At 48.2% G+C, this 27,468-nt stretch overlaps 1 protein-coding gene across 2 annotated transcripts in view; it reads left to right on the forward strand.

Annotated features, from left to right (window-relative positions):
* tmem192 (transmembrane protein 192) overlaps positions 1–27,468 on the forward strand; it is a 51,185-nt gene that overhangs the window by 17,734 nt on the left and 5,983 nt on the right. For both annotated transcript variants that reach the window (XM_045217816.1, XM_045217817.1), the window contains exons 3-4: positions 10,832–11,090; positions 15,516–15,644. In XM_045217816.1, the coding sequence (XP_045073751.1) occupies positions 10,832–11,090; positions 15,516–15,644 (388 nt within the window). The remainder of the gene's footprint in view (positions 1–10,831; positions 11,091–15,515; positions 15,645–27,468) is intronic.

Here is a 27,468-nt window from a genome sequence, read left to right on the forward strand (position 1 = left end):
CACTTGCATCACCGAAGTGATGCAGCTGTGCGGTCTTGATTTGACCAAAGTTCTCCGGCATCATACACCTGTTGATCTGGAATCTGGAGAGCTGGTCCAGCTCTGAGAGCCATCTCTTCCATGAAATAGAGTGTTCTTCAGGGATGACTTCGTCCCATCCACACTTTAGCTTGCAGAGCACTTGAAGAATTTTCTTTGCCTTTAATACGAATGGGGCGAGGAAACCTAATGGATCATAAATAGAGCTGACAGTTGAGAGAATACCTCTTCTTGTAAGGGGTCTGTTCTTGACAGTGACCTGGAAGTTAAACACATCCCTTTCAATGTTCCATCGGATTCCAAGTGCTCTTTCAACAGGCAGCTTTTCTCTGTCCAGGTCCAGTTCTTTTATCTGCTTGGCTTTGTGTTCATCAGGGATAGAAGCTAGTACAGTGCGGCTGTTGCTGACCCACTTGGTCAATTTGAACCCACCTTGAGAGCACACATCCCTGAGGTTTCTTGTGAGAGCTATGGCTTGTTCTTCTGTGGCCACTGACTTGAGGCAGTCATCAACATAGAAGTTGGACTTGACTGTTTGAATCACCTCTTCATCGTACCCCTCACAGTTGTCTTCTGCAGTCTTTCGCAGTGCAAAGTTTGCACAACTTGGAGAGGATATAGCACCGAAAAGATGTACTGTCATTCTGTACTCCTCCAATCTTTTGTTAGTATCACCATCCGGCCACCATAGGAATCGCAGGGAAGTCTAAGTCATCTTCATGGACACGTACTTGATGGAACATTCCTTCGATGTCTGCCATCATGGCAATGTGCTCTTGCCGAAATCTTAGCAAGACTCCTATAAGCGTGTTTGCCAGGTCAGGGCCTTGAAGGAGTTCACTGTTAAGAGATGTACCTTTATAGGATGATGAACAGTCAAACACCACTCGTATCGTTCCTTTGCGCTTATGGTGAACGCCATGGTGTGGTATGTACCATACCTTGCCTTTCTCTCTGAGGAGCTGTTCTTGTGGTACCTTCTCGGCGTAACCTTTTGTTATCATCTCTTCCATGAAGCCTTTGTACTCTGCAGCGTAACCTTTGTCCTTCTTGAACTTCCTGATAATATTTAGAGCCCGCTGCTTTGCCATGTCACGGTTGTTTGGCAGGACTACATCTTTGTTGCGAAAGGGCAACGGTAAGTAGTAGTGATGGTCTTTGAGGGTTATGGAGCTTGATACTATCTCCATAAACCTACGATCCTCAGCTGACATCTCACTTTTCTCTTCATACTCTCTCTCAGGGAAGTCATGGTTGTACTGATTTACAAGAAGAACCCCCAGGTCGGCCATTGAGATACGATTGGCCATCACCGTAGGACGCCCGGATTCTTCTGCCATGGTACAACTGTTGAGAGGACCATTCATCACCCATCCAAAGAGGGTTTTCACTGCATACGGTCCGTTGCCTTGGCTATTTATGATTTGCCAGGGTTCCATTGCCTTTGGAGCATTTACGCCAATCAGAAGTTCGACGTCAGCATCAATCTCCTTCAACTGAACCTCTTTCAGGTATGGCCACCTTTTGAGCTCTTTCTGAGTGGGAATGTTCTCTCTTGTCACTGGGATCTTATGTTGGGTGTAGACCTTTGGTAATGCAAGAAATGTGTCGCCTTCCACATTGCCAATCTCTAATCCAGATATCTCAAAGCTCTTGGTAGGACTCTCCTGCCCCATTGTGCGTAGCAGAATTTCAGTCGCACTGCCTTTAGCTTGCAACTGCCTCATGAGTCTCTCCGTACAAAATGTTGCTGAGCTACCAGAATCGAGAAACGCATAGGTTAACACAGACTTGCTTCCATTTGCCACCTTTACTTGAACTGGCACAATTGCAAGTGCACAATCTGTACCGGCCCCGGTATCTTCACCAGCTTCCAGTGAAACAAGAGCACTGCTGACAGTCTCCTCCCGCTTTACTGCTACACCACTCATATCTGCCTTTTGAGATCTAAATCTCTCTCTTCCTTCAATGTGCAGGATAGTGGGGTGCTTTCTTTGACAGCTCTGACAGGTCATCCTTCTTTTACATTCTCTGCTTAAGTGTCCTCTCATCAAACAGCCAAAACAAAGGCCTTTTGATCTCAGAAACTCAACCTTGAATTCATGTGGCTGTGCCTTCACCTGTTGGCAGTCGACCAATAAATGCGCACCAGCACAAAATATACATGAGATACTGGGAGCATCAGAAGGGTAGGTGCCTGGTCTCTTTACTTTGAATGTTTGTTCTTTTAAAGGTTTTTCAGAGTCACAATCTGCCACTACAGCTACTGTAGTGGCAAAGCTCTTCCCCTACTCTTGGACTTGAACTGCTGTTTAAAGTCAGCTTCTGTTTTGGGTTTTAAAAACCTTTTGTTGTACAGGGGATCTTGAATATCTCCATACAACGGATCCTGCAGTATTTTTGGCCTGTTTTTCCATGAACGTTACCAGGTCACTGAACTGGGCCCTCAGGTGACTTCTCTCTAAAATATCACATGCCATAGACCTCCATTTTTCCCTTAGTTTGTAGGGAAGTTTTGACATGATCAGCTTTATGTTGGAGGGAAGATTAAGCTCTTCCATGTTCTGTAGGTCTTGCATAGCGTTACAGCAACCTCTTAGATAGAGTGCATAACCACCCAGTCCCTTTCCATCATCGGGTTTGATGTTTGTCCAGTTCCAAGCCTTTTCCATGTAAGCAGTGGTGACTTTGATTTCATTGCCAAAGTGTTCCTTTAACAACCTCTTAGCTACTGCATAGCCTCTTCTGGCTTCCATATGCAGACAACTACGGACCAGATCCTTGGGCTGACCAGAGGTGTATTGTTCCAGGTAATAGAGCCTATCCTGGTGACTGCTTGTCTTATCTTCTATACCATGCTCAAATGCACGCATGAATGGCCTAAAGTTTAGAGGATCACCGTCAAACATAGGTATCTCCCTAACAGGGAGTGTGGCTTGTTTGTGCTGTAGTACAAGGAGGTCAGCAATTTCATTCTGCCTTTGCATGACAGTAGAGAGGTTATCATGGCTGGTATTATGGCTGATACCCGCAGTGTTGATTCTGTGTCGATTGCTAGACCTTGCTGTTGGCTGCTGAAGAGTGTGGTTTACGACTGTTTTCGGAATAGGGTTTGATGGCTTTGTGGTCGGTTGTTGTAAAACTCTTTGTAGTGGGGTCTTTGGAACTGCACCTAATGCAGCAAACTCAACAGGTGATGGTTCAGGTTCCACACAGACCTCTGGTTCCTGTTTCTCAAAATAAGAGTTCATTCCATCTTCTTGGCTTAGTAAATGGGCTGCCACAGAATGGGATTGAGAAGTTGACTCGGTACTCTCCAGGACCTTCAGTTTGGCATTATATGCTGCTATGTCCGTTTCCAGTGCCATTTTTTCCATCCTAACATTCAGTTGAGCTTTCTCCAGTTCCAATGCATGCTTGTCTTGTAATGATGCTTGGCGAGCTAGTAGAGCTGCTCGTTCTGCCTCGGCTTTAAGGCGTTCGGAGGACACTGAGGAAGCAGTCTTAGAATACTTAGTTTTACTTGATATTTTTGACACATTGGAAATGCTGTCATGTGGTTCAATGAGCGTTTGTGGCTCAACTTCAGCCTTTTTCCATATTTCCACCTCTTTCAGGAAATGTTCATAAGTTCTCATTCTTGGTTGATAATAGTTAATGCTCTCCTGTTCCTGTTCCTCCTCTGTGACCAGCTCTAGCACAGATTCATGAGCCTTCTTAAAGTCATTGAGCACAGCATCAAATGCTTCAAGACTCTCATTCACAGTTGCAATGTTTCCTCCATCAACAAGAAGGACTTTTATTTCATTCATTTTGCGTGTACACACTCCAAGTTTGCCTCTCCGGGCTGCATAGAGTGAATTTAGATGCTCCTCTGCCCTCTCCAGTGGAGTCTTATTTGGGATTTCCTCCTCCATCATTCACTTTTAGTTCACTCAATTTACAATGACACGGTTGTTGGTTTGATTGTTAAACGTAATGCCCCTTTAGACCTCCTTTAATCTTTAAAAACACAGTCATCCATTTCAGCATATTGACCCATTTTGAATTGCACATGTGCAAGTTTGGCATTTTAGATGCGTTTTAAACATTTCATCCCGTTGAGGTTTTGTCCCTTTAATGAAGTTTTAACACGCAGTATCTTTAGATCCTTAAGTTGCATTCGTTGCGTTGATGGATTGCATTTCCACGTTAGGCCAAATATTAGATATATGATTAGGCTACATTGTGCATAGGATCTGTGTTTCCCAAACTTAAACTTCTTAATTGTTTTCACAGCGCTGTATTTTGAATTCCATTCCCAAGTTTATCAAACATTCCAATTATAAGCACATTTGCGCTTCCATAATATGCATGATCAAACGATCGCCTTGAACAAGGCAGCTCATTCATTCGCAGTGGTTACTCACGGCTGGCGAAATCTAGGAGTTCAAATCCTTCCAAGCGAGCTGTCCTTATGGTCCGAATGCAATTACAAATAGAACAAAATCCAGCGTGTGTCCGAACCGGAGATTTCCTTCCGGTAGTAATCCTTCACGGAGTTTTTTGACTTGAATGTAGTGGCTTCCTTTCCTCTTTACCATAGCCACTGCCCTAGCCTGAAGCGGGGTTGTTTCGGACGCATACAGTCCACACTCAACGTTTCCAAACGGCCAAACATTCAATGAGATCCAGGGATATAGTGCAACAAAAAATGTTTATTCTTCTTATCTAACAAAAAGGTATTCTCCAATCAACTTAAAGCAGAGATTACTTGAAATGCAAATACATAATATAATATGACCTGTCTGTCTGTATGTCTATATGGTCAAAAAACTATACCGCTCCCGCATCTAGCAAGGACTCTCCCCGAAGGCCCAACTTCCTGCCTTTATACTAACACAATTAACACAGTACAATGAATGGGCAAGAGGGGGGGCCAAAAACTGAGTTACACTAATAACAAATGAATATATCTCAATCCAGTAAATAAATCATAAAGGTACGTACCTAATATTTCATCATATACATTAATATTTAATATATTTACACAAATGTACATGGAGCTCAGTATGTTCAGTCTTTTATACAAAATATGCCCAAATCGGCTCTAACAACCACACACACATCCCTGTTGTAGTGTATAACCACACACACATCCCTGTTGTAGTGTATAACCACACACATCCCTGTTGTAGTGTATAACCACACACACATCCCTGTTGTAGTGTATAACCACACACACATCTCTGTTGTAGTGTATAACCACACACACACACATCCCTGTTGTAGTGTATAACCACACACACATCCCTGTTGTAGTGTATAACCACACACATCCCTGTTGTAGTGTATAACCACACACACATCCCTGTTGTAGTGTATAACCACACACACATCTCTGTTGTAGTGTATAACCACACACACACACATCCCTGTTGTAGTGTATAACCACACACATCCCTGTTGTAGTGTATAACCACACACACATCCCTGTTGTAGTGTATAACCACACACACATCTCTGTTGTAGTGTATAACCACACACACACACATCCCTGTTGTAGTGTATAACCACACACATCCCTGTTGTAGTGTATAACCACACACACATCCCTGTTGTAGTGTATAACCACACACATCCCTGTTGTAGTGTATAACCACACACATCCCTGTTGTAGTGTATAACCACACACATCCCTGTTGTAGTGTATAACCACACACATCCCTGTTGTAGTGTATAACCACACACACATCCCTGTTGTAGTGTATAACCACACACACATCCCTGTTGTAGTGTATAACCACACATCCCTGTTGTAGTGTATAACCACACACATCCCTGTTGTAGTGTATAACCACCATCCCTGTTGTAGTGTATAACCACACACACATCCCTGTTGTAGTGTATAACCACACATCTCTGTTGTAGTGTATAACCACACACACATCCCTGTTGTAGTGTATAACCACACACACATCCCTGTTGTAGTGTATAACCACATATCCCTGTTGTAGTGTATAACCACACACATCCCTGTTGTAGTGTATAACCACACACATCCCTGTTGTAGTGTATAACCACACACACATCCCTGTTGTAGTGTATAACCACACACACATCCCTGTTGTAGTGTATAACCACACATCCCTGTTGTAGTGTATAACCACACACATCCCTGTTGTAGTGTATAACCACCATCCCTGTTGTAGTGTATAACCACACACACACACATCCCTGTTGTAGTGTATAACCACACACACATCCCTGTTGTAGTGTATAACCACACACACATCCCTGTTGTAGTGTATAACCACACACACATCCCTGTTGTAGTGTATAACCACACATCCCTGTTGTAGTGTATAACCACACATCCCTGTTGTAGTGTATAACCACACACACATCTCTGTTGTAGTGTATAACCACACACACATCCCTGTTGTAGTGTATAACCACACACACATCCCTGTTGTAGTGTATAACCACACACACATCCCTGTTGTAGTGTATAACCACACACACATCCCTGTTGTAGTGTATAACCACACACATCCCTGTTGTAGTGTATAACCACACACACATCCCTGTTGTAGTGTATAACCACACACATCCCTGTTGTAGTGTATAACCACACACACATCCCTGTTGTAGTGTATAACCACACACACATCCCTGTTGTAGTGTATAACCACACACACATCTCTGTTGTAGTGTATAACCAACACACATCCCTGTTGTAGTGTATAACCACACACACATCCCTGTTGTAGTGTATAACCACACACACATCCCTGTTGTAGTGTATAACCACACACACATCCCTGTTGTAGTGTATAACCACACATCCCTGTTGTAGTGTATAACCACACATCCCTGTTGTAGTGTATAACCACACACATCCCTGTTGTAGTGTATAACACACACACATCCCTGTTGTAGTGTATAACCACACACACATCCCTGTTGTAGTGTATAACCACACACATCCCTGTTGTAGTGTATAACCACACATCCCTGTTGTAGTGTATAACACACACACATCCCTGTTGTAGTGTATAACCACACACACATCCCTGTTGTAGTGTATAACCACACACACATCCCTGTTGTAGTGTATAACCACACACACATCCCTGTTGTAGTGTATAACCACACACATCCCTGTTGTAGTGTATAACCACACATCCCTGTTGTAGTGTATAACCACACACATCCCTGTTGTAGTGTATAACCACACACATCCCTGTTGTAGTGTATAACCACACACACATCCCTGTTGTAGTGTATAACCACACACACATCCCTGTTGTAGTGTATAACCACACATCCCTGTTGTAGTGTATAACCACACACATCCCTGTTGTAGTGTATAACCACACACACATCCCTGTTGTAGTGTATAACCACACACACATCCCTGTTGTAGTGTATAACCACACACATCCCTGTTGTAGTGTATAACCACACACACATCCCTGTTGTAGTGTATAACCACACACACATCCCTGTTGTAGTGTATAACCCACACACATCCCTGTTGTAGTGTATAACCACACACACATCCCTGTTGTAGTGTATAACCACACACACATCCCTGTTGTAGTGTATAACCACACACACATCCCTGTTGTAGTGTATAACCACACACACATCCCTGTTGTAGTGTATAACACACACACATCCCTGTTGTAGTGTATAACCACACACACATCCCTGTTGTAGTGTATAACCACACACACATCCCTGTTGTAGTGTATAACACACACACATCCCTGTTGTAGTGTATAACCACACATCCCTGTTGTAGTGTATAACCACACACATCCCTGTTGTAGTGTATAACCACACACATCCCTGTTGTAGTGTATAACCACACATCCCTGTTGTAGTGTATAACCCACACATCCCTGTTGTAGTGTATAACCACACACATCCCTGTTGTAGTGTATAACCACACATCCCTGTTGTAGTGTATAACCACACACATCCCTGTTGTAGTGTATAACCACACACATCCCTGTTGTAGTGTATAACCCACACACATCCCTGTTGTAGTGTATAACCACACATCCCTGTTGTAGTGTATAACCACACATCCCTGTTGTAGTGTATAACCACACATCCCTGTTGTAGTGTATAACCACACATCCCTGTTGTAGTGTATAACCACACATCCCTGTTGTAGTGTATAACCACACATCCCTGAACACTCCTTACATAGTCAGAATGTTGAATACCGTAACATTTGAGCCTGAACCCTGCTGGTTGTCTGGGTGGTTATGCAGAGGGGAATTTGAGACCAAATATCCACAGGAAAGGTATTATTATACAGACTTCCCAAGTGTGGGTCTGCTGAACAGTGTCTTTCCTGTTTCCTTCATGATTCCTCTGCTTCAGCTCAGAGAGCCCCTTTATTCTACCTAGAGGACGGACAGGTAGCACTTCTGTTTGAATGAAACACCCTGAAACACCTGCCGTTCACTCTACAGGTCTCCACCCCCCTGTTGGTCTCTATAGTCTGGACACTCTACAGGTCTCCACACCCCTGTTGGTCTCTATAGTCTGGACACTCTACAGGTCTCCACACCCCTGTTGGTCTCTATAGTCTGGACACTCTACAGGTCTCCACACCCCTGTTGGTCTCTATAGTCTGGACACTCTACAGGTCTCCACACCCCTGTTGGTCTCTATAGTCTGGACACTCTACAGGTCTCCACACCCCTGTTGGTCTCTATAGTCTGGACACTCTACAGGTCTCCACACCCCTGTTGGTCTCTATAGTCTGGACACTCTACAGGTCTCCACACCCCTGTTGGTCTCTATAGTCTGGACACTCTACAGGTCTCCACACCCCTGTTGGTCTCTATAGTCTGGACACTCTACAGGTCTCCACACCCCTGTTGGTCTCTATAGTCTGGACACTCTACAGGTCTCCACACCCCTGTTGGTCTCTATAGTCTGGACACTCTACAGGTCTCCACACCCCTGTTGGTCTCTATAGTCTGGACACTCTACAGGTCTCCACACCCCTGTTGGTCTCTATAGTCTGGACACTCTACAGGTCTCCACACCCCCTGTTGGTCTCTATAGTCTGGACACTCTACAGGTCTCCACACCCCTGTTGGTCTCTATAGTCTGGACACTCTACAGGTCTCCACACCCCTGTTGGTCTCTATAGTCTGGACACTCTACAGGTCTCCACACCCCTGTTGGTCTCTATAGTCTGGACACTCTACAGGTCTCCACACCCCTGTTGGTCTCTATAGTCTGGACACTCTACAGGTCTCCACACCCCTGTTGGTCTCTATAGTCTGGACACTCTACAGGTCTCCACACCCCTGTTGGTCTCTATAGTCTGGACACTCTACAGGTCTCCACACCCCTGTTGGTCTCTATAGTCTGGACACTCTACAGGTCTCCACACCCCTGTTGGTCTCTATAGTCTGGACACTCTACAGGTCTCCACACCCCTGTTGGTCTCTATAGTCTGGACACTCTACAGGTCTCCACACCCCTGTTGGTCTCTATAGTCTGGACACTCTACAGGTCTCCACACCCCCTGTTGGTCTCTATAGTCTGGACACTCTACAGGTCTCCACACCCCTGTTGGTCTCTATAGTCTGGACACTCTACAGGTCTCCACACCCCTGTTGGTCTCTATAGTCTGGACACTCTACAGGTCTCCACACCCCTGTTGGTCTCTATAGTCTGGACACTCTACAGGTCTCCACACCCCTGTTGGTCTCTATAGTCTGGACACTCTACAGGTCTCCACACCCCTGTTGGTCTCTATAGTCCGGACACTCTACAGGTCTCCACACCCCTGTTGGTCTCTATAGTCTGGACACTCTACAGGTCTCCACACCCCTGTTGGTCTCTATAGTCTGGACACTCTACAGGTCTCCACACCCCTGTTGGTCTCTATAGTCTGGACACTCTACAGGTCTCCACACCCCCTGTTGGTCTCTATAGTCTGGACACTCTACAGGTCTCCACACCCCTGTTGGTCTCTATAGTCCGGTCACTCTACAGGTCTCCACACCCCTGTTGGTCTCTATAGTCCGGACACTCTACAGGTCTCCACACCCCTGTTGGTCTCTATAGTCTGGACACTCTACAGGTCTCCACACCCCTGTTGGTCTCTATAGTCTGGACACTCTACAGGTCTCCACACCCCTGTTGGTCTCTATAGTCTGGACACTCTACAGGTCTCCACACCCCTGTTGGTCTCTATAGTCTGGACACTCTACAGGTCTCCACACCCCTGTTGGTCTCTATAGTCTGGACACTCTACAGGTCTCCACACCCCTGTTGGTCTCTATAGTCTGGACACTCTACAGGTCTCCACACCCCTGTTGGTCTCTATAGTCTGGACACTCTACAGGTCTCCACACCCCTGTTGGTCTCTATAGTCTGGACACTCTACAGGTCTCCACACCCCTGTTGGTCTCTATAGTCTGGACACTCTACAGGTCTCCACACCCCTGTTGGTCTCTATAGTCTGGACACTCTACAGGTCTCCACACCCCTGTTGGTCTCTATAGTCTGGACACTCTACAGGTCTCCACACCCCTGTTGGTCTCTATAGTCTGGACACTCTACAGGTCTCCACACCCCTGTTGGTCTCTATAGTCTGGACACTCTACAGGTCTCCACACCCCTGTTGGTCTCTATAGTCTGGACACTCTACAGGTCTCCACACCCCTGTTGGTCTCTATAGTCTGGACACTCTACAGGTCTCCACACCCCTGTTGGTCTCTATAGTCCCTGTATGTCTCCTGTCTGACCGGTTCTCTCTCTGTGTCCCCAGGTGGCGTATGTGTCTCTGAGTGTGTGTGTTGCCGTAGTGTGTGTGTTGGAGGTGGGCCGGGAGGAGTGTGTCAGCGTGTTGGGTAATGTGCGGGGGCAGAGTCTGGTGGCGATGGGGAAGGTGTGTGTGTGGCTGTGTGTGTTGTTGTTTGGTGTGTGTGTTCAGCATCACCACAGCCGAGTGAGGAGCAGAGGATACCTCCGCTTCTACAGAGAAACCCGCACCCTGAAACACCTGCCGCTCATCATCCACTCAGCAGGTAGACACACCCTGAAACACCTGCCTCATCATCCACTCAGCAGGTAGACACACCCTGAAACACCTGCCTCATCCTCCACTCTATAGACACACACCCTGAAACACCTGCCGCTCATCATCCACTCAGCAGGTAGACACACCCTGAAACACCTGCCGCTCATCATCCACTCAGCAGGTAGACACACCCTGAAACACCTGCCTCATCCTCCACTCTATAGACACCCTGAAACACCTGCCTCATCATCCACTCAGCAGGTAGACACACCCTGAAACACCTGCCTCATCATCCACTCAGCAGGTAGACACACCCTGAAACACCTGCCTCATCATCCACTCAGCAGGTAGACACACCCTGAAACACCTGCCTCATCATCCACTCAGCAGGTAGACACACCCTGAAACACCTGCCTCATCATCCACTCAGCAGGTAGACACACCCTGAAACACCTGCCTCATCATCCACTCTGCAGACACACACCCTGAAACACCTTCCTCATCATCCACTCTATAGACACCCTGAAACACCTGCCTCATCATCCACTCTATAGACACACACCCTGAAACACCTGCCTCATCATCCACTCTATAGACACCCTGAAACACCTGCCTCATCATCCACTCTATAGACACACACCCTGAAACACCTGCCTCATCATCCACTCTGCAGACACCCTGAAACACCTGCCTCATCATCCACTCTATAGACACACACCCTGAAACACCTGCCTCATCATCCACTCTATAGACACACACCCTGAAACACCTGCCTCATCATCCACTCTATAGACACACACCCTGAAACACCTGCCTCATCATCCACTCTATAGACACACACCCTGAAACACCTGCCTCATCATCCACTCTATAGACACCCTGAAACACCTGCCTCATCATCCACTCTATAGACACACATCCTGAAACACCTGCCTCATCATCCACTCTATAGACACCCTTAAACACCTGCCTCATCATCCACTCTGCAGACACCCTGAAACACCTGCCTCATCATCCACTCTGCAGACACCCTGAAACACCTGCCTCATCATCCACTCTGCACACACCCTGAAACACCTGCCTCATCATCCACTCTATAGACACCCTGAAACACCTGCCTCATCATCCACTCTATAGACACACACCCTGAAACACCTGCCTCATCATCCACTCAGCAGACACACACCCTGAAACACCTGCCTCATCATCCACTCTATAGACACACCCTGAAACACCTGCCTCATCCTCCACTCAGCAGGTAGACACACCCTGAAACACCTGCCTCATCATCCACTCAGCAGACACACACCCTGAAACACCTGCCTCATCATCCACTCTATAGACACACACCCTGAAACACCTACCTCATCATCCACTCTGTAGACACACACCCTGAAACACCTGCCTCATCATCCACTCTATAGACACACACCCTGAAACACCTGCCTCATCATCCACTCTATAGACACACACCCTGAAACACCTGCCTCATCATCCACTCAGCAGGTAGACACACCCTGAAACACCTGCCTCATCATCCACTCAGCAGGTAGACACACCCTGAAACACCTGCCTCATCATCCACTCAGCAGACACACACCCTGAAACACCTGCCTCATCATCCACTCTATAGACACACACCCTGAAACACCTACCTCATCATCCACTCTGTAGACACACACCCTGAAACACCTGCCTCATCATCCACTCTATAGACACACACCCTGAAACACCTGCCTCATCATCCACTCTATAGACACACACCCTGAAACACCTGCCTCATCATCCACTCTATAGACACCCTGAAACACCTGCCTCATCATCCACTCAGCAGGTAGACACACCCTGAAACACCTGCCTCATCATCCACTCTGCAGACACCCTGAAACACCTGCCTCATCATCCACTCTGCAGACACACACCCTGAAACACCTGCCTCATCATCCACTCTGTAGACACCCTGAAACACCTGCCTCATCATCCACTCTGCAGACACACACCCTGAAACACCTGCCGCTCATCATCCACTCAGCAGGTAGACACACATCCTGAAACACCTGCCTCATCATCCACTCAGCAGGTAGACACACCCTGAAACACCTGCCTCATCATCCACTCTGCAGACACCCTGAAACACCTGCCTCATCATCCACTCTGCAGACACCCTGAAACACCTGCCTCATCATCCACTCTATAGACACACACCCTGAAACACCTGCCTCATCATCCACTCTGCAGACACCCTGAAACACCTGCCTCATCATCCACTCTGTAGACACACACCCTGAAACACCTGCCTCATCATCCACTCCGCAGACACACACCCTGAAACACCTGCCTCATCATCCACTCTGCAGACACACACCCTGAAACACCTGCCTCATCATCCACTCTGCAGACACACACCCTGAAACACCTGCCTCATCATCCACTCTGCAGACAAACACCCTGAAACACCTGCCTCATCATCCACTCTGCAGACACCCTGAAACACCTGCCTCATCATCCACTCTGCAGACACCCTGAAACACCTGCCTCATCATCCACTCTGCAGACACACACCCTGAAACACCTGCCTCATCATCCACTCTGCAGACATCCTGAAACACCTGCCTCATCATCCAATCAGCAGACACACACCCTGAAACACCTGCCTCATCATCCAATCAGCAGACACACACCCTGAAACACCTGCCTCATCATCCACTCAGCAGACATCCTGAAACACCTGCCTCATCATCCAATCAGCAGACACCCTGAAACACCTGCCTCATCATCCACTCAGCAGACACCCTGAAACACCTGCCTCATCATCCAATCAGCAGACACACACCCTGAAACACCTGCCTCATCATCCACTCAGCAGACATCCTGAAACACCTGCCTCATCATCCAATCAGCAGACACCCTGAAACACCTGCCTCATCATCCAATCAGCAGACACCCTGAAACACCTGCCTCATCATCCACTCTGCAGACACCCTGAAACACCTGCCTCATCATCCACTCTATAGACACCCTGAAACACCTGCCTCATCATCCACTCAGCAGACACCCTGAAACACCTGCCTCATCATCCACTCAGCAGACACACACCCTGAAACACCTGCCTCATCATCCACTCAGCAGACACCCTGAAACACCTGCCTCATCATCCACTCAGCAGACACCCTGAAACACCTGCCTCATCATCCACTCTGCAGACACCCTGAAACACCTGCCTCATCATCCACTCAGCAGACACACACCCTGAAACACCTGCCTCATCATCCACTCAGCAGACACCCTGAAACACCTGCCTCATCATCCACTCAGCAGACACCCTGAAACACCTGCCTCATCATCCAATCAGCAGACACCCTGAAACACCTGCCTCATCATCCACTCTGCAGACACCCTGAAACACCTGCCTCATCATCCACTCTGTAGACACCCTGAAACACCTGCCTCATCATCCACTCAGCAGACACCCTGAAACAACTGCCTCATCATCCACTCAGCAGACACCCTGAAACACCTGCCTCATCATCCACTCTATAGACACCCTGAAACACCTGCCTCATCATCCACTCTGCAGACACCCTGAAACACCTGCCTCATCATCCACTCTATAGACACCCTGAAACACCTGCCTCATCATCCACTCTATAGACACCCTGAAACACCTGCCTCATCATCCACTCAGCAGACACCCTGAAACACCTGCCTCATCATCCACTCTGCAGACACACACCCTGAAACACCTGCCTCATCATCCACTCAGCAGACACCCTGAAACACCTGCCTCATCATCCTATCAGCAGACACCCTGAAACACCTGCCTCATCATCCACTCTGCAGACACACACCCTGAAACACCTGCCTCATCATCCACTCAGCAGACACCCTGAAACACCTGCCTCATCATCCAATCAGCAGACACCCTGAAACACCTGCCTCATCATCCACTCTGCAGACACCCTGAAACACCTGCCTCATCATCCACTCTGCAGACACCCTGAAACACCTGCCTCATCATCCACTCAGCAGACACCCTGAAACACCTGCCTCATCATCCAATCAGCAGACACCCTGAAACACCTGCCTCATCATCCTGTGTAATTGTTAGTTTTCTTCAACAGTTGAAAGTTTTACAGCAGGTCCACCTCCTACCACAGGGAGGAGACATACACACATTAAGCTTACCATTTATACTTGGACTCATGTCGTGTGTCTGTGTCTGTGTCTGTGTCTGTGTCTGTGTCTGTGTCTGTGTCTGTGTGTGTGTGTGTGTGTGTGTGTGTGTGTGTGTGTGTGTGTGTGTGTGTGTGTGTGTGTGTGCGGTGTGTGTGTGTGTGTGTGTGTGTCGGTGGTGTGTGTGTGTGTGTGTCTGTGTGTGTGTTGTGTGTCTGTGTGTCTGTGTCTGTGTCTGTGTCTGTGTCTGTGTGTTTAGGTAATGCAGCGGTGTTGGTGGTCTTGTCAGCTGATCTGTCAGAGGCCGAGCATCTTCCTGTTTATCTGCTGCTAGGGATTCTGGGACTGGAGCTCCTGGTCTCTCTGCCTTGTCTGATCATCTACACAGGTACCACTCTGCCCCTCCCTGTCTAAAGAGTGATCCACATCACAGGTACCACTCTGTCCCTCCCCTCCCTGTCTAAAGAGTGATCCACATCACAGGTACCACTCTGCCCCTCCCTCCCTGTCTAAAGAGTGATCCACATCACAGGTACCACTCTGCCCCTCCCCTCCCTGTCTAAAGAGTGATCCACATCACAGGTACTACTCTGCCCCCCTCCCTCCCTGTCTAAAGAGTGATCCACATCACAGGTACCACTCTGCCCCTCCCTCCCTGTCTAAAGAGTGATCCACATCACAGGTACCACTCTGCCCCCTCCCTCCCTGTCTAAAGAGTGATCCACATCACAGGTACCACTCTGCCCCTCCCCTCCCTGTCTAAAGAGTGATCCACATCACAGGTACCACTCTGTCCCCCCTCCCTGTCTAAAGAGGTACCACTCTGCCCCTCCCCCTCCCTGTCTAAAGAGTGATCCACATCACAGGTACCACTCTGCCCCTCCCCCTCCCTGTCTAAAGAGTGATCCACATCACAGGTACCACTCTGCCCCTCCCTGTCTAAAGAGGTACCACTCTGCCCCTCCCCCTCCCTGTCTAAAGAGTGATCCACATCACAGGTACCACTCTGCCCCTCCCTGTCTAAAGAGTGATCTACATCACAGGTACCACTCTGCCCATCCCCCTCCCTGTCTAAAGAGTGATCCACATCACAGGTACCACTCTGCCCCTCCCCCTCCCTGTCTAAAGAGTGATCCACATCACAGGTACCACTCTGCCCCTCCCCCTCCCTGTCTAAAGAGGTACCACTCTGCCCATCCCCCTCCCTGTCTAAAGAGGTACCACTCTGCCCCTCCCCCTCCCTGTCTAAAGAGTGATCCACATCACAGGTACCACTCTGCCCCTCCCTGTCTAAAGAGTGATCTACATCACAGGTACCACTCTGCCCATCCCCCTCCCTGTCTAAAGAGTGATCCACATCACAGGTACCACTCTGCCCCCCCCCTCCCTGTCTAAAGAGTGATCCACATCACAGGTACCACTCTGCCCCTCCCCCTCCCTGTCTAAAGAGGTACCACTCTGCCCATCCCCCTCCCTGTCTAAAGTGTCCAATCACAGGTACCACTCTGCCCCTCCCCCTCCCTGTCTAAAGAGTGATCCACATCACAGGTACCACTCTGCCCCTCCCCTCCCTGTCTAAAGAGTGATCCACATCACAGGTACCACTCTGCCCCTCCCTGTCTAAAGAGTGATCCACATCACAGGTACCACTCTGCCCCTCCCCCTCCCTGTCTAAAGAGTGATCCACATCACAGGTACCACTCTGCCCCTCCCCCTCCCTGTCTAAAGAGTGATCCACATCACAGGTACCACTCTGCCCCTCCCCCTCCCTGTCTAAAGAGTGATCCACATCACAGGTACCACTCTGCCCCTCCCCCTCCCTGTCTAAAGAGTGATCCACATCACAGGTACCACTCTGCCCCTCCCCTCCCTGTCTAAAGAGTGATCCACATCACAGGTACCACTCTGCCCCTCCCCTCCCTGTCTAAAGAGTGATCCACATCACAGGTACCACTCTGCCCCTCCCCCTCCCTGTCTAAAGAGTGATCCACATCACAGGTACCACTCTGCCCCTCCCCCTCCCTGTCTAAAGAACAACAGGTACCACTCTGTCCCTCCCCTCCCTGTCTAAAGAGTGATCCACTCCAGGTACCCCTCTCCCCTCCCTGTCTAAAGAGTGATCCACATCACAGGTACCACTCTGCCCCTCCCCTCCCTGTCTAAAGAGTGATCCACATCACAGGTACCACTCTGCCCCCCCTCCCTGTCTAAAGAGTGATCCACATCACAGGTACCACTCTGCCCCTCCCCTCCCTGTCTAAAGACTGATCCACATCACAGGTACCACTCTGCCCCTCCCCTCCCTGTCTAAAGAGTGATCCACATCACAGGTACCACTCTGCCCATCCCCCTCCCTGTCTAAAGAGTGATCCACATCACAGGTACCACTCTGCCCCTCCCCCTCCCTGTCTAAAGAGTGATCCACATCACAGGTACCACTCTGCCCCTCCCCCTCCCTGTCTAAAGAGTGATCTACATCACAAAGGCCTCTGTCCTCCTTCATTCAGACACACAGTAGAATGACAATCACTATTCAGCCCTCTCTCTCTCTATCTATCTCTCAAACATCTACCTCCTCTCTCTCTCTCTCTCTCTCTCCACCTCTCTCTCTCTCTCTCTCTCTCAATTTCAATTTCAATTCAATTTAAGGGCTTTATTGGCATGGGAAACGTGTGTTAACATTGCCAAAGCAAGTGAAGTAGATAGTAAACAAAAGTGAAATAAACAATAAATATTAACAGTAAACATTACACTCAGAAGTTTCAAAAGAATAAAGACATTTCAAATGTCATGTTATGTATATATACAGTGTTGTAACAATGTGCAAATAGTTAAAGTACAAATGGGAAAATAAATAAATATGGGTTGTATTTACAATGGTGTTTGTTCTTCACTGGTTGCCCTTTTCTTGTGGCAACAGGTCACAAATCTTGCAGCTGTGATGGCACACTGTGGTTTTTCACCCAGTAGATAAGGGAGTTTATCAAAATTGGGTTTGTTTTCGAATTCTTTGTGGATCGCTGTAATCTGAGGGAAATATGTGTCTCTAATATGGTCATACATTTGGCAGGAGGTTAGGAAGTGCAGCTCAGTTTCCACCTCATTTTGTGGGCAGTGTGCACATAGCCTGTCTTCTCTTGAGAGCCAGGTCTGCCTACGGCGGCCTTTCTCAATAGCAAGGCTATGCTCACTGAGTCTGTACATAGTCTCTCTCTCTCTCTCTCTCTCTCTCTCTCTCTCTCTCTCTCTCTCTCTCTCTCTCTCTCTCTCTCTCAAACATCTACCTCCTCTCTCTCTCTCTCTCTCTCTCTCTCTCTCTATCTCTCAAACATCTACCTCCTCTCTCTCTCTCTCTCTCTCTCTCTCTCTCTCTCTCTCTCTCTCTCTCTCTTTCTCTCTCGCTCTCGCTCTCTTTCTCAAAACCATCTACCACCCCTCTCTGAATTCAATTTCAATTTAAGGGCTTTATCTTGCTGCTGTGATTGCACACTGTGGTTTTTCACCCAGTAGATAAGGGAGTTTATTAAAATTGGATTTGTTTTCGAATTCTCTGTGGGTCTGTGTAATCTGAGGGAAATATGTGTCTCTAATATGGTCATACATTTGGCAGGAGGTTAGGAAGTGCAGCTCAGTTTCCACCTCCATTTTGTGGGCAGTGTGCACATAGCCTGTCTTCTCTTGAGAGCCAGGTCTGCCTACGGCGGCCTTTCTCAATAGCAAGGCTATGGTCACTGAGTCTGTACATAGTCAAAGCTTTCCTTAAGTTTGGGTCAGTCACAGTGGTCAGGTATTCTGCCACTGTGTACTCTCTGTTTAGGGCCAAATAGCATTCTAGTTTGCTCTGTTTTTTTGTTTGTTCTTTCCAATGTGTCAAGTAATTATCTTTTTGTTTTCTCATGATTTGGTTGGGTCTAATTGTGTTGCTGTCCTGGGGCTCTGTGGGGTCTGTTTGTGTTTGTGAACAGAGCCCCAGGACCAGCTTGCTTAGGGGACTCTTCTCCAGGTTCATCTCTCTGTAGGTGATGGCTTTGTTATGGAAGGTTTGGGAATCGCTTCCTTTTAAGTGGTTATAGAATTTAACTGCTCTTTTCTGGATTTGATAATTAGCGGGTAGCGGCCTAATTCTTCTCTGCATGCATTATTTGGTGTTTTATGTTGTACACAGAGGATATTTTTGCAGCATTCTGCATGCAGTGTCTCAATTTGGTGTTTGTCCCATTTAGTGAATTCTTGGTTGGTGAGCGGACCCCAGACTTCACAACCATAAAGGGCAATGGGTTCTATAACTGATTCAAGTATTTTTAGCCAGATCCTAATTCCTTTTGATGGCATAGAAGGCCCTTCTTGCCTTGTCTCTCAGATCGTTCACTGCTTTGTGGAAGTTACCTGTGGTGCTGATGTTTAGGCCGAGGTCTGTATAGTCTCTCTCGCTCTCTCTCTCTCATAGCTGACTTCCCATGATCTAATGTACAGTCGTGGTCAAACGTTTTGAGAATGACACAAGTGTTGGTCAAAGTTTGCTGCTTCAGTGTTATGAGATATTTTTGTCAGATGTTACTATGTTATACTGAAGTATAATTACAAGCATTCCATAAGTGTCAAAGGCTTTTATTGACAATTACATTAAGTTTATGCAAAGAGTCAATATTTGCAGTGTTGACCCTTCTTTTTCAAGACCTCTGCATCCGCCCTGGCATGCTGTCAATGAACTTCTGGGCCACATCCTGACTGATGGCAGCCCATTCTTGCATAATCAATGCTTGGAGTTTGTCAGAATTTGTGGGTTTTTGTTTGTCCACCCGCATCTTGAGGATTGACCACAAGTTCTCAATTGGATTAAGGTCTGGGGAGTTTCCTGGCCATGGACCCAAAATGTTGATGTTTTGTTCCCCGAGCAACTTAGTTATCACTTTTGCCTTATGGCAAGGTGCTCCATCATGCTGGAAAAGGCATTGGTCGTCACCAAACTGTTCTTGGATGGTTGGGAGAAGTTGCTCTCGGAGGATGTGTTGGTACCATTCTTCATTCAGAGCTGTGTTCTTAGGCAAAATTGTGAGTGAGCCCACTCCCTTGGCTGAGAAGCAACGCCACACATGAATGGTCTCAGGATGCTTTACTGTTGGCATGACACAGGACTGATGGTAGCGCTCACCTTGTCTTCTCCGGACAAGCTTTTTTCTGGATGCCCCAAACAATCGGAAAGGGGATTCATCAGAGAAAATGACTTTACCCCAGTCCTCAGCAGTCAAATCCTTGTACCTTTTGCAGAATATCAGTCTGTACCTGATGTTTTTCCTGGAGAGAAGTGGCTTCCTCGCTGCCCTTCTTGACACCAGGCCATCCTCCAAAAGTCTTCGCCTCACTGTGCGTGCAGATGCACTCACACCTGCCTGCTGCCATTCCTGAGCAAGCTCTGCACTGGTGGTGCCCCGATCCCGCAGCTGAATCAACTTTAGGAGACGGTCCTGGCGCTTGCTGGACTTTCTTGGGCGCCCTGAAGCCTTCTTCACAACAATTGAACCTCTCTCCTTGAAGTTCTTGATGATCCGATAAATGGTTGATTTAGGTGCAATCTTACTAGCAGCAATATCCTTGCCTGTGAAGCCCTTTTTGTGCAAATATTTTATATTTGATTCTTCAAATAGCCACCCTTTGCCTTGATGACAGCTTTGCACACTATTGACATTCTCTCAACCAGCTTAACCTGGAATGCTTTTCCAACAGTCTTGAAGGAGTTCCCACATATGCTGAGCACTTGTTGGCTGCTTTTCCTTCACTCTGTGGTCCAACTCATCCTAAACCATCTCAAATGGGTTGAGGTCGAGGGATTGTGGAGGCCAGGTCATCTAATGCAGCACTCCATCACTCTCCTTCTTGGTAAAATAGCCCTTACACAGCCTGGAGGTGTGTTGGGTCATTGTTCTGTTGAAAATCAAATGATAGTCCTACTAAGCCCAAACCAGATGGGATGGCGTACCGCTGCAGAATGCTGTGGTAGCCATGCTGGTTAAGTGTGCCTTGAATTCTAAATAAATCACAGACGGTGTCACCTGCAAAGCACCCCTACACCATAACACCTCCTCCTCCATGCTTTACGGTGGGAACTACACATGTGGACATGCGTTCCCCACACACCTACAGCGATTGGACCAAAAACTCAAATTTGGACTCCAGACCAAAGGACACATTTCCACCGGTCTAATGTCCATTGCTCGTGTTTCTTGGTCCATGCAGGTCTCTTCTTCTTATTGGTGTATTTTAGTAGTGGTTTCTTTGCAGCAATTCGACCATGAAGGCCTGATTCACGCAGTCTCCTCTGAACAGTTGATGTTGAGATGTGTCTGTTACTTGAACTCTGTGAAGCATTTATTTGGGCTGCAATTTCTGAGGCTGGTAACTCTAATGAACTTATCCTCTGCAGCAGAGGTAACTCTGGGTCTTCCTTTCCTGTGGCGGTCCTCATGAGAGACAGTTTCATCATAGCGCTTGATGGTTTTTGCGACTACACTTGAAGAAACTTTAAAAGTTCTTGAAATGTTCTGTATTGACCTTCATGTCATAAAGTAATGATGGACTGTCGTTTCTCTTTGCTTATTTGAGCTGTTCTTGCCATAATATGGACTTGGTCTTTTACCAAATAGGGCTATCTTCTGTATACCACCCCTACCTTGTCACAACACAACTGATTGTCTCAAACGCATTAGGAAGGAAAGAAATTCCACAAATTAACTTTTAAGAAGTCACACCTGTTAATTGAAATGCATTCCAGGTGACTACCTCATGAAGCTGGTTGAGAGAATGCCAAGAGGTGTGCAAAGCTGTCGTCAAGGCAACGGGTGGCTACTTTGAAGAAGCTGAAATATAAAACGTGAGAAGACGTCTTTTCAGGACGTCTCCTGGTCTGACAAACACCGCTGTAGCTCTGTCTGACATCAGCGTATGATGTAGCTCTGTCTGACATCAGCGTATGATGTAGCTCTGTCTGACATCAGCGTATGATGTAGCTCTGTCTGACATCAGCGTATGATGTAGCTCTGTCTGACATCAGCGTATGATGTAGCTCTGTCTGACATCAGCGTATGATGTAGCTCTGTCTGACATCAGCGTATGATGTAGCTCTGTCTGACATCAGCGTATGATGTAGCTCTGTCTGACATCAGCGTATGATGTAGCTCTGTCTGACATCAGCGTATGATGTAGCTCTGTCTGACATCAGCGTATGATGTAGCTCTGTCTGACATCAGCATATGATGTAGCTCTGTCTGACATCAGCGTATGATGTAGCTCTGTCTGACATCAGCGTATGATGTAGCTCTGTCTGACATCAGCGTATGATGTAGCTCTGTCTGACATCAGCGTATGATGTAGCTCTGTCTGACATCAGCGTATGATGTAGCTCTGTCTGACATCAGCGTATGATGTAGCTCTGTCTGACATCAGCGTATGATGTAGCTCTGTCTGACATCAGCGTATGATGTAGCTCTGTCTGACATCAGCGTATGATGTAGCTCTGTCTGACATCAGCGTATGATGTAGCTCTGTCTGACATCAGCGTATGATGTAGCTCTGTCTGACATCAGCGTATGATGTAGCTCTGTCTGACATCAGCGTATGATGTAGCTCTGTCTGACATCAGCGTATGATGTAGCTCTGTCTGACATCAGCGTATGATGTAGCTCTGTCTGACATCAGCGTATGATGTAGCTCTGTCTGACATCAGCGTATGATGTAGCTCTGTCTGACATCAGCGTATGATGTAGCTCTGTCTGACATCAGCGTATGATGTAGCTCTGTCTGACATCAGCGTATGATGTAGCTCTGTCTGACATCAGCGTATGATGTAGCTCTGTCTGACATCAGCGTATGATGTAGCTCTGTCTGACATCAGCGTATGATGTAGCTCTGTCTGACATCAGCGTATGATGTAGCTCTGTCTGACATCAGCGTATGATGTAGCTCTGTCTGACATCAGCGTATGATGTAGCTCTGTCTGACATCAGCGTATGATGTAGCTCTGTCTGACATCAGCGTATGATGTAGCTCTGTCTGACATCAGCGTATGATGTAGCTCTGTCTGACATCAGCGTATGCGGTGCATCGAGGGGGAGGGAGAGCTACTGTAGATAGCATCTTTCACACTGAGATGGGCTTCATCCTGCCCTCAGGCTACACACCCAGCGTCCCCAGGTCAGATTAGTGCCGCGAGGCTCCACCAAATGAGAGCGGCGACGCCTCGCAGCTCAGACCAGAGGATGAGCGAGGAGTGGAGCGGAGCCCAATTTGACTGGAGCGCGGAGCGAGTTTCCCCAAAGGCTGGAGCATCAGCCTCCTCGCCCGCTCCAACTCCTCTCCAGCTCAGGGCGCGCCCGGCCCAGCATGCATCTGTAGTCTACCTGTGTGCTGCTACAGCCCTTTGCTTTAGCTACTGTCACGGAGTTCGCTAAATATGTTCATAAAGAAACTGACGAAACGCACAGGTGCTAAATCAAGGTGACTTACCAAGACCAAGAGCAAGAGGGGGAGTGTGGTGATGTAGTGTCCGCAACCTAAAGAATCACTGTGGAATCTGAAAGACACGTATCCAAAGCATGATGGTGCACATGCTAACAGAAAGGAACGAGGTGGGGAGCTAGCTAAGTGGGTCGTTGTAGCAAAGTATTTATAAACTAACAATCTGATCTCTTTAAAAGTTTCCTTCATTTTGGTTCTATTATCTATACAATAGGCTCGTTGATTTTGGCCCAATAGGCCTGCTGACATATTACCTCTTTCAAGGAGCTTTCTGTTTTGATTGGGTTATTTTACCTAAAAACCCTTAGGCCTACCTACAGAAAACATTTATAAAAACTCAGCATCCCTGCCCAGCCTGGCAAGAGAGGCCCGAAGGGTGTTTATCATCCCCAGTGGCTCTGCAAGCGCAGAGAGGGTATTCTCAGTCTGCCGGCCTGCTCTCCTGTGAGCGAGGAGCGTTTTTTAGCAGAGAGGGTATTCTCAGTCTGCCGGCCTGCTCTCCTGTGAGCGAGGAGCGTTTTTTAGCAGAGAGGGTATTCTCAGTCTGCCGGCCTGCTCTCCTGTGAGCGAGGAGCGTTTTTAGCAGAGAGGGTATTCTCAGTCTGCCGGCCTGCTCTCCTGTGAGCGAGGAGCGTTTTTTAGCAGAGAGGGTATTCTCAGTCTGCCGGCCTGCTCTCCTGTGAGCGAGGAGCGTTTTTAGCAGAGAGGGTATTCTCAGTCTGCCGGCCTGCTCTCCTGTGAGCGAGGAGCGTTTTTAGCAGAGAGGGTATTCTCAGTCTGCCGGCCTGCTCTCCTGTGAGCGAGGAGCGTTTTTAGCAGAGAGGGTATTCTCAGTCTGCCGGCCTGCTCTCCTGTGAGCGAGGAGCGTTTTTTAGCAGAGAGGGTATTCTCAGTCTGCCGGCCTGCTCTCCTGTGAGCGAGGAGCGTTTTTTAGCAGAGAGGGTATTCTCAGTCTGCCGGCCTGCTCTCCTGTGAGCGAGGAGCGTTTTTAGCAGAGAGGGTATTCTCAGTCTGCCGGCCTGCTCTCCTGTGAGCGAGGAGCGTTTTTAGCAGAGAGGGTATTCTCAGTCTGCCGGCCTGCTCTCCTGTGAGCGAGGAGCGTTTTTAGCAGAGAGGGTATTCTCAGTCTGCCGGCCTGCTCTCCTGTGAGCGAGGAGCGTTTTTTAGCAGAGAGGGTATTCTCAGTCTGCCGGCCTGCTCTCCTGTGAGCGAGGAGCGTTTTTAGCAGAGAGGGTATTCTCAGTCTGCTGGCCTGCTCTCCTGTGAGCGAGGAGCGTTTTTTAGCAGAGAGGGTATTCTCAGTCAGCCGGCCTGCTCTCCTGTGAGCGAGGAGCGTTTTTAGCAGAGAGGGTATTCTCAGTCTGCCGGCCTGCTCTCCTGTGAGCGAGGAGCGTTTTTTAGCAGAGAGGGTATTCTCAGTCTGCCGGCCTGCTCTCCTGTGAGCGAGGAGCGTTTTTAGCAGAGAGGGTATTCTCAGTCTGCTGGCCTGCTCTCCTGTGAGCGAGGAGCGTTTTTTAGCAGAGAGGGTATTCTCAGTCTGCCGGCCTGCTCTCCTGTGAGCGAGGAGCGTTTTTAGCAGAGAGGGTATTCTCAGTCTGCTGGCCTGCTCTCCTGTGAGCGAGGAGCGTTTTTAGCAGAGAGGGTATTCTCAGTCTGCCGGCCTGCTCTCCTGTGAGCGAGGAGCGTTTTTAGCAGAGAGGGTATTCTCAGTCTGCCGGCCTGCTCTCCTGTGAGCGAGGAGCGTTTTTAGCAGAGAGGGTATTCTCAGTCTGCCGGCCTGCTCTCCTGTGAGCGAGGAGCGTTTTTAGCAGAGAGGGTATTCTCAGTCTGCCGGCCTGCTCTCCTGTGAGCGAGGAGCGTTTTTAGCAGAGAGGGTATTCTCAGTCTGCCGACCTGCTCTCCTGTGAGCGAGGAGCGTTTTTAGCAGAGAGGGTATTCTCAGTCTGCCGGCCTGCTCTCCTGTGAGCGAGGAGCGTTTTTTAGCAGAGAGGGTATTCTCAGTCTGCTGGCCTGCTCTCCTGTGAGCGAGGGAGCGTTTTTTAGCAGAGAGGGTATTCTCAGTCTGCTGGCCTGCTCTCCTGTGAGCGAGGAGCGTTTTTAGCAGAGAGGGTATTCTCAGTCTGCCGGCCTGCTCTCCTGTGAGCGAGGAGCGTTTTTAGCAGAGAGGGTATTCTCAGTCTGCTGGCCTGCTCTCCTGTGAGCGAGGAGCGTTTTTAGCAGAGAGGGTATTCTCAGTCTGCCGGCCTGCTCTCCTGTGAGCGAGGAGCGTTTTTAGCAGAGAGGGTATTCTCAGTCTGCCGGCCTGCTCTCCTGTGAGCGAGGAGCGTTTTTAGCAGAGAGGGTATTCTCAGTCTGCCGGCCTGCTCTCCTGTGAGCGAGGAGCGTTTTTAGCAGAGAGGGTATTCTCAGTCTGCCGGCCTGCTCTCCTGTGAGCGAGGAGCGTTTTTTAGCAGAGCGGTTGGAGAGGCCGTTGAGCGGCTCCGTGAGCGATGACCTCTGAACTCCGCTCACATACTCTGGTTCAGACCTACCAAGGTAACACACACACACCGCTGACCAGTAAAGGACTAGTGTGTGTGTGTGTGTGTGTGTGTGTGTGTGTGTGTGTGTATGTGGTGTGTGTGTGTGTGTGTGTGTGTGTGTGTGTGTGTGTGTGTGTGTGTGTGTGTTTGAAGGGCCCTGCAGGCTGGGCTGGTGTGGTTGTGTTTGATGTGTGGTGAATAAATGCCCTTCATTATAACATGAATACAGTCCTCTATATAGACCTGCATGCTGCCAGGACATCAAAGAGGTAACAGAATACAGCTACCTCTATTGTCTGTTCTACTGGAAGCACTGCAGGGTAGGACTCACACACACACACCACACACTCACCACACACACACACACACACACACACACACTGAAACGAAGTGGGACACTCTGGACTGGAACGGTAGCTTTGGTCAGCTGCTTATAGAAGACCCTTCAAAAGCCAGACAGTTAGCATTTATCATGACTAGCATCATACCATTTGACCTGCACTGTAAAACCACTGTTATCATTAGCATGGCTAGCATCATGGCCATTGACTTTCACTGTAAAACCACCTTTAGCATTAGCATGGCTAGCATCATGGCCATTGACCTGCACTGTAAAACCACTGTTAGCATGGCTAGCATCATGACCATTACCCTGCACTGTAAAACCACTGTTAGCATGGCTAGCATCATGACCATTGACCTGCACTGTAAAACCACCGTTAGCATGGCTAGCATCATGACCATTGACCTGCACTGTAAAACCACTGTTAGCATGGCTAGCATCATGACCATTGACCTGCACTGTAAAACCACAGTTAGCATGGCTAGCATTATGACCATTGACCTGCACTGTAAAACCACAGTTAGCATGGCTAGCATCATGACCATTGACCTGCACTGTAAAACCACCGTTAGCATGGCTAGCATCATGACCATTGACCTGCACTGTAAAACCACAGTTAGCATGGCTAGCATCATGACCATTGACCTGCACTGTAAAACCACAGTTAGCATGGCTAGCATCATGACCATTGACCTGCACTGTAAAACCACAGTTAGCATGGCTAGCATCATGACCATTGACCTGCACTGTAAAACCACAGTTAGCATGGCTAGCATCATGACCATTGACCTGCACTGTAAAACCACAGTTAGCATGGCTAGCATCATGACCATTGA

This window comes from Coregonus clupeaformis, unplaced genomic scaffold (genome assembly GCF_020615455.1).
Source record: "Coregonus clupeaformis isolate EN_2021a unplaced genomic scaffold, ASM2061545v1 scaf1243, whole genome shotgun sequence".
NCBI classification, from domain to species: domain Eukaryota; kingdom Metazoa; phylum Chordata; class Actinopteri; order Salmoniformes; family Salmonidae; genus Coregonus; species Coregonus clupeaformis.